We start from the raw sequence: 8733 nt of genomic DNA on the forward strand, positions 1-8733 counted from the left end.
GTTCACGACTCTGAGTTCACGACTCTGAGTTCATGACTCTGAGTTCACGACTCTGAGTTCACGACTCTTGAGTGCATGACTCTGAGTTCATGACTCTGAGTTCATGACTGAGTTCCCGACTCTGAGCGACCACACAGCAGATGTTAGCTCCATGTTTGTACAGTTCACTGAGCTTTTGGCTTCTTTTGTAAGTTGAGGTTGTTTAGCTGTGGTGGCCATCTTGAATTGTGTTGACACCAGAATAAAATCAGTTGTACTTCTACATCTGAAGGTTTATTAAAACTTGTTCCTGAGATATTTTGCTAACAGGCAAATGAATACACACAGGTGCTCACAGGCCTTTGGCAGCAAACACCACCATAATCCTGGTTTACTTCAGACAGACTGTTGGTATAAGACCTGAACTGGCACCTTCTGACACTTTAACGTCCGTGTTCTCCGTAGATTCTTCTCATCCTTCTGCTGCAGCCTCAAACTTTAACTTTTTAAGTCAATCCAATCTCTTATCTCTACCAAATTTTTAACATTAGTTTCTAAAAAGCTGCAGGTTGAGTTGAAAGGAAGCCAAACTGTGCTTGTACTGACCCCCCAACCCTTTCACGAGCCACAGACTTTGAATGTTTCTCAGAGCAGCCGCCTTCATTTGTTTGTTTGCAAACTGCAGAGCTGTTTTCTGCTGGTTTTCCATGATGATGCCTGAGATTAGAGGATGATGATGATGATGGTCATCATCTTCTTTCTTTTGAGCCCCTGTGTTTACCTCCGTCCCTCTGCTATTGACCGTGTTTCACGTTATAAATCAACTGTGAGCCGGGCTACCTTGCAAGGACCCTAATGAAAGCTCATTCATAAAGTGGCTAAATGGTCCTGACAAAAGTCCTAATGAGGAAATCAATAATTCAGTAATTGTTACTCTGCTTATACTAATACGTTCCTCTTGTAGGGCTCTGATTCCAACTAGAGACAACCATTTTTTACTGGACTCAGCTCTGTGTGTCAGCACTGTTGTAGGCTTTCTGTTGCCTTTTATCTTCAAGATGGATTATGTGCTGGTGTGCGTTTTGTAAAAAAAAAAAAGGGAAAATCAAACTCCATCTTCAATCTGTGTAAAAATACAGATAACACCAATCAGCTTTGTATCAATAAAACATATAAATGAAAATGAATCTCTGGAAAGCATTGAGCCCAACATCAGGTCATTGTAAAACCATTCTCCTGCTTCTGATCCGACACAGAATCTGCTGTTGAGAACTTCATGTGTGAAGATTCCCTGCAGAAACATCTAGACCCAAAATCAAAACTCTGCTTCCTGTAAATCAACGAAATAACAAAGTTTAAACTGCACACACAAAATCCAACTGATCCTATCAAATCCTCAGCTACGATACAGTTCACCACCTTCCTCCATCCATCCATTTTCTGCTGCTTTTCTGTGGTCATGAAGGCAACATGTCCACGAGGACAACTCAGACAACTTGTGCTCTCCTCCTGGGGGAGATCGAGGTGTTTCTAGACCAAACAGGATGTACGATCCTTTCCAAAGAGTTCTGGGTTTGCCCTGGGATCTTCTCCCAGTGTGGTGTATCCAAAAGTCCTCCAGAGGAAGGTGCCCAGAAGGCCTCCTTCAAATGCTCCAAGAACCTCAGCTGACGAGGAGCAGCGACTCCTCCCTCTGTCTGTAAGGCCGAGGCTGTCACCTCATGAAGAAGTGAACAAGACCTTGAAATGCTTGAACTCCTCAACTTGAGGCAGAGACTCGTCCGTGACCCAAAGGAAGCATCATTCCAGTCGTGTTCCAGTTGAGAATCATGGCCATAATTTGTGTGTTTGTTTGTTTGTTTCAAGACAAATTTGTTGAGGATCAGAGGCCTGGATATGTACGGTCTAATGTTTGAAGTCTACCATAAAGGCCTAAATGTGTGTAGTTGATCTGTGGGAAAGCATTCATGTCTTGATAAAAGTTAAGTCATGGTTAGTTGCTTTTACCTTTAATTTGACAAAATTCTTTAGTTAAGTTAAAAGAAGCTAAGCTAAAATATCAAAGTTCATGCTCCATAATCCAGGTAGAAAATCCAACAAAGTTCAGTCAGGTCCTCTGGACGGTTTCTTTGTGTTGAAACATTTCATCTTTCATCCAAAGGACTTCATCAGTCAGAGGAGCCAAAACAAACTCAGTCTTATGAATAGCACCTTCACATAGTGGGTCAACCAGTTTGATGGTGCTCAGATGGTTTCTGGAGTCCGACCTCTCCCCCTCCGACTCGTCTGAGGCAGTCATGGCCAAAGTGGTTCAAAACATCAAAGTTCATGCTCCATAATCCAGGTAGAAAATCCAACAAAGTTCAGGCAGGTCCTCTGGACGGTTTCTGGTTGTGAAGGTGCTATTTATAAGACTGAGTTTGTTTTGGCTCCTCGGACTGATGAAGTCCTTTGGATGAAATATGAAACATTTCAACAAGAAGAAACCGTCCAGAGGATCTGACTGAACTTTGTTGGACCAGGCTAAAATTCACTTTTTTCTCATCGCACCGTGGTTTTATTTTTGTTTCTGAAGGTTGCGTTTGCGAACTCGGTTTCCCTGCAGCAGGAAGGTTTCACTCTTGGCCGGGGCTTCTCGTTGTGGACTTTGCATGTTCTTCCTATGCATGAGTGGGTTTTCAGGGAGGACTCTGGTTTCCACCTGCAGCCAAAAATATGTAGGTCCAAAAACGTGCAGGTTAACTCTAAATTGTTCTTGGATGAATGTGTGTGAGTGATTGTCTGTATTTGGACCTGTGATGGACTGGTTGACCCGTCCAAGGTGTCCTTCAGTGAGCGTTGGGGGTAGTCACCAGCTCCCCATGACCTGCCCAGGATCAAGCAGGTGGAAACAACTGATGGATGGATGGATGGATGGGTTGGCACCTACATGTGCAGATGTAAATTTATGTACAACAACAAACAAATCCAAGTACTCTAACATAATATGGTGACATCTCACCGGTGTTGTGATGAGCACCTCATGCGGCGTGGCAGCGTGCACAGATGGCGACTCGGCCCTGAGAGGCCATTGATCATCAGCACCGGTGTTTGGGAGTGTGTGCTGCAGGAAGCCCGAGGAGCAGCACCCCAGTCCTCAGTTAATTGCAGGGGCAGGTAGATTACCCTCCGACGCTCCTCCCTCCATCTTTCATGTTGAGCCAGTGGCCTCACTGTGCGCCCCCCCAGAAACCTTCCTAGCTGCGTTTAGAGTTAATCATCATGACTCAATGTGTAATTAATGAAACACATTATGCATCTTTGGATTAATGACCAGGTGTGTTTTTAAAAGGTGTGGAAAGTGGGAATCAAACTGTTTTTGCGCAGCCCCGCGTGTTTCATTTAAAGCTCAGCGTAAAGAAGATGAGAGACAAAACTTTAGATTTCGATGTGAAGAAACCCTTTTTTCTTGCTCCCTTTGCAGTTTCTTTTGTCTTTTTCATTTTTCCCCCAGAACAAAGAACAAGCTGTGGTACTTTGAGTTCGGCACGTCGGAGACCTTTTCGGCCACGTGCAAGAAGCTCCATGACTTCTTGGAGGTGGAGGTAAATCAAACCGTTCTGTTTGTGGAGAGCCATACTGGAAAAGGAACAAAAGCGAAAGAGAGAAGTTTATTTTTAAAGCAAATCCATTTAGGTCTCATCCTTTTATGAACTCTTACAAGTGAAAATCTCATTTATCCTCTGCGTTACCGAGAGCATGATACCAGCCTGGAGGTGAGAATGATTGTTCAGCTAAGAAACATTCTGGTCATCCCGTGTTCCATAAATATGCTAGTTTCAGATTTAGATTAAGTGTTGATGAGCGAAGTACCTCTGCAACTCCCCACCCGCCTCTCATAGATCCACAGTTCACCATTCAGGTAATTAGCCCAACGTGACCCCTCTGCGTGTGATATTGAGTGATAATGAAGCCGTTGTCAATACAATTCATCTTCCACCTTCTCGGAGCTCTCCACGCAGCGCAGAGGTCTTCATCAATTAACGCTCCTTAAAGAACTGAAATATGAGAGAGATGCGAGTATTGAGATGAAGGCAGGGTGGAACGGGCATTCTTCAGATAAATATGCTTTTACGAAGCTGTGGAGTTGACAGAGATGTGAACAGTTATGGGTTTGTCTCATTCCTTTGGAGTTTTTTCTAAATAAAGTTGAACTGATATCTCTACTCAAACCAATAATTCATCAGATATCATTACTCATGACTGGAAAGTGTCTCAGGACTTATTTTGTCTTAATCTGAACAACTTATGTTGAGAAATGACGTTACAACAGTTTTGGTTTAACCTTCAAAACACGTGATGCTCAGTCTAACGCAACAAGATCGAAACATCTTTAAATGATCTGAGTCAAAAAGAGTGAAAGAGTATATTACTGCGATCAACCACGTCTTCTTTCCTTTTCTTTAACAGTGTGATGGTATGACTCTGGACCTCAGCAGCATCTCTTTGGAAGGCATCGCGGTTCTCAACATTCCCAGCATGCACGGCGGCTCCAACCTCTGGGGCGAGAGCAAGAAGAGGAGGGGCCAACGGAAAGGAGGCAAAAAGAGCCACGAGAAAAGGACGCCAGTGGTCGACCCCAAAGAGCTCATGTTTGCAGTGCAAGGTAACCTTCATGCACCAACACAAAACAAAGTTTTAGAGCTTTCACAACAAACCCTGGACTCCTTTCAGTGAACAAGCTGATCAGAACCATCGTCCAAACTCAAATCTGAAGAAAGCAGAGAAATAATCTTTTTATGTAAGTCAAAGTATGTAAATATAGACTTTTGGGTTCATGCAATGAATCCAGGTGAATCACATCTGTTCTCATTTTTAGCTGAAGATCTAAAATCAAAATTAATAAAGCCAAGTATAATAAGAAATATAACTTCTGACGTTTTTAACATAGAAAAATATCTACTTCCATATTCAGGTCTCTCTTGTAAATGAGTCCTTGAGGCTCAGTGGGATTAACTTGTCTAAATAAAGGTTGAATGAATATTATGCTGGTAAAGTTCTTATTTAATATATATGACATATATATATATATAGTATGACTTTTTATAATTGTTTATTGTTGTTGCTGTTGTCCATTGTTGTCATCTGTCATCTTTGTCTCTCTTGTAAACGAGTCCTCGAGGCTCAGTGGGATTAACCTGTCTAAATAAAGGTTGAATGAATTGAATGAATATAATTTGCTGAAATTTGCTAAAGAAGCTAAGAAGTTAAAGTTAAAATAAGCAAAACACTAGAAACATGCTAAAAGTAACTAAATGCGAGCTAAAAGTGGCAAACAGTAGATAAAACCTCAAATTAGTGAAAGACTAGCGGAAAAAAGCTGCAAAAGATCAGTTAAAAGAATCAAAAGGTAAGTTAAAATATAAACGTATCACAACAGTAGCTAAAACCTAAATGCTAGCTTAACTAAAAAAGTAGAAGCCTAATAGACTAGATTAAACTAAAAATAGCAAAAGGCTAGCTTAACGCAACCAAAGAGCTTTGCTATTTTTGCGCTAAAAGTAGCAAAAGTAGCATAGTTCTAGAATTGCGCCTGTCGGGGTGGCTGCATGTTGGAGTAGCTCTACATTCATTCTGAGTTATTGCTTTTAAAAACTTTAATTCCTCTTTTTTCTGGATGTCAGTCGCTTTTTTTTTAATGATTATTTACTCTGGTATCGGATGCTGTGCAACTGGAAGGTTTTTTACTGAAACCTTTTTACTTTGGGGCATTTGTTATGATGCGTAACCATGGCAACAAGGTGTTTCTTAACAACCAGGAGCGGCTGATTAACATCTCTAAAGCTCAATAATATCTCAGCTACAGCTCCAAATCTCAAATGAGTTGAAAAGGAGGTGCCGTGGACGAATTCCCGTTAACCTTGCAGTGGTGCTCGAGATCGTGGAGCTGGTGGGAAACTCGGCTTGTGACAACAGGAGGACCAGGATCATCCCCCGGCACCTACAGCCGCCTGTTCATGGCGACGAGGAGCTCAGCAGACTGCTGGGAGTAGTGACCATAGCTCAGAGAGGAAATCTGCCTGCGCAGTTCTGCTGCCCAGGAGGACCGAGAGGCCCACCGGATCTGACAGCAAGCTGGATCTGGATGGACGGATCGGTATCTGTGGCCAGACTCTTCAGATTTGCTGCAGGAGATCCTTCCTGCCCACAGCTATCAGCATCTAACAACTCTTGAATAAAACCAGGAAGATGAGCTATAACAACACTTAATTTCCCTGTGGGATTAATTAAGTATTTTTGAATTTAATTGAATTGGATTGAATACTAGTAGCTAGAGGCTAAAAGTAGCAAAGTGCTAACTAAAATATGAAAATAGTAATATTTAGCATTGAGCTAAAAGTAGCAAAAGAATAGGTAAAAGCTAAAAGTAGCAGAACGGTAGCGAAAAATCAGAAGTAGCGTAAGGACGATGTAGAGCAGATTTAAAAGAGAACAAAGTTTTTGAAGGATTTAAAGATATCAATGTATTTATTCAAGGAAAAATATTTATAAATGATAATCAATTACTAGAAAAATTTTAAAAGTTATAAAAACGAAATGCCGTAGCACTCATCTCCTGAATGAGCAGGCCATTCTGGTTTATGAATTCATTTAAAATATATACATATAAAATAGCAAATGCAGAAGTAGCTATAGCAAAAAATTGAAAAAATTATGAAAAATTAAAAATATTTTGTAAAAAATACAAAAAAACATGAAAACAACAGTGAGAATGCTGAATCAGCATTCACACCATTAAAATATTGATAAAAGTATTTCTCTTTTAATTGCTACAAGACACAGCAGTCATCAGTGGATAAAAATAAAGGCTCTTCACGTTATTTCTTTATTCTTTTTAATTAACGTTTGTAGAACTGAACCAGCTGTTTTGGCGTTTAAAGCCTCTCCTGCTGTTTAGTGGGTTAGAGTCTGAAACGTTTGGGAAACTGATTCACGGTGAGTCAGAGGACTCTGCGTGCACATGCTGCCAAAACAGGCGAGTCGTTTGCTGCATTCTGAAAACCCATTTCACGTGGACTCTCTGTGCTGTTCGACAATGGCTGTTTAGATTAAACGGGCCGGAAAGTGTGGAGTTATTTTTCAGACATTAGCTGCAGAAAGTCCGTGTCCTTGCTCCACTCACATCAAAGGTGAAACTTTAAGCTAAACTTTTCCACGGCTCATGAATATTTGACTCATGACAAGATGAATCACAGCCGGCAGGTTTTGTTTGTGAAGAAGAATCACGTCAGTGTGTGGAACTGTCACTTGGGTATTAATGGTGTGTGTGGGCGGCGGTGGACAGGCTCTGTTAATGGGAGTGGACTGAGTGGGGTGTTGGGCTTACCCTTGAATCCATTTACGTCAAAAGGAAGCCCATCAAGAGGAACGTATGAATGAACTAAACAGAATGAGTCAGCTACTTCATGGAAGGAATGTCCTGACTCACCAACAGGAATTATTGGGAAGAGAGATAATTATGAAGAAAATTATTAAACATTATTTTAATTCTTATTTTTCAAATGTTTTGTACCATTGTGTGAAAATGCCCACCTGCTGATAAAGTTGTGCATTCATATTTCAAGAAAAGGTGAAGTTTACTTTAACTGCTTTTGAACGTTGATGCTTTCAGACAAAGATAGTCTGTTCGTTTATTTTGAGGCGTGTTCAAGATTGCTCTAAAAACTGGTTATAACGAGTGCAGAATTGTTTACTCTGCTTAAACATCTGTTTATTAAATTTAGGATCATTTCTACATACGCATGACACAAAAAATATTTGCCAAGATGCAGCACAACGTCACCCTTATAGATGAACACATTTATGTTTCAGACTTCTGTAGTTTCACCTTTCTTTGGCTTCTGTCAAGGCGGCACGGTGGCTCAGTTGGTAGAGCTGCTGCCTCTCAGCAAGAAGGTCACCGGTTCAAATCCCGGCCGAGGACCTTTCTGGGGGGAGTTTACATGTTCTCTCCGTGCTGCATGGGTTTTTCCAGGTACTCTGGTTTCCTCCCACAGACCAGAAACATGCATGTTGGACTGATTGGTAACTTTAAATTGTCTCTAGGGGAGAGAGAGAGACTGAACGGTTGTTTGTCTCCTTGTGTCCTTGTGATGGACTGGAGACATGTCCAAGTGTCTCTGTGATGGACTGGAGACATGTTCAGGTGTCCCTCACCTCTCACACAGTGACTGCTGGATATGAGCACCAGTGACCCCAAAAAGGAAGAAGCGGGTAAAGATAATGGATGGATGGATGGATGGATGGATGGATGGATGGATGGATGGATGGTTTCTGTCATAATAATTTGATATGGTGTAAAGTTGGAAGAACCTACAAAATTCAATCTCTTTTAAGTGTCCAGCTGTTCACGATGAACCAGGTGCAACCTTCTGCAGATACACTCCTTGACCTCAGCCCTAACTAATCATTTCTTCTAAGAATCATTTGCTGGACTTTTCAAAATATTCTCCCCAAAGAAAAAACAAAGTGCCTACAAATGTAACAAACTGTTGTTTTTACCAAGACTTGCAGAAGAGTGTGCTTCAAACAGAATATTCATACAGGATGTTTCTGCATGTGTTCATCCTCCTGTTTTGTCACATCATGTTAAAGACGAGTTTTCTGGATGTATAGATCTGTGGTTCATGTTCACGTTCATGTTCTGGATGTATAGATCTGTGGTTCATGTTCATGTTCTGGATGTATAGATCTGTTGTTCATGTTCTGGATGTA

At 41.2% G+C, this 8733-nt stretch overlaps 1 protein-coding gene across 1 annotated transcript in view; it reads left to right on the forward strand.

Annotated features, from left to right (window-relative positions):
- Nucleotides 1–8733, forward strand: part of dgkb (diacylglycerol kinase, beta) — a 101958-nt gene that overhangs the window by 84448 nt on the left and 8777 nt on the right. The window contains exons 21-22 of the mRNA XM_037676513.1: nt 3473–3563; nt 4429–4624. Of these exons, the coding sequence (XP_037532441.1) occupies nt 3473–3563; nt 4429–4624 (287 nt within the window). The remainder of the gene's footprint in view (nt 1–3472; nt 3564–4428; nt 4625–8733) is intronic.

Source organism: Nematolebias whitei, chromosome 5, assembly GCF_014905685.2.
Source record: "Nematolebias whitei isolate Nwh7 chromosome 5, NemWhi1, whole genome shotgun sequence".
Classification (NCBI taxonomy): domain Eukaryota; kingdom Metazoa; phylum Chordata; class Actinopteri; order Cyprinodontiformes; family Rivulidae; genus Nematolebias; species Nematolebias whitei.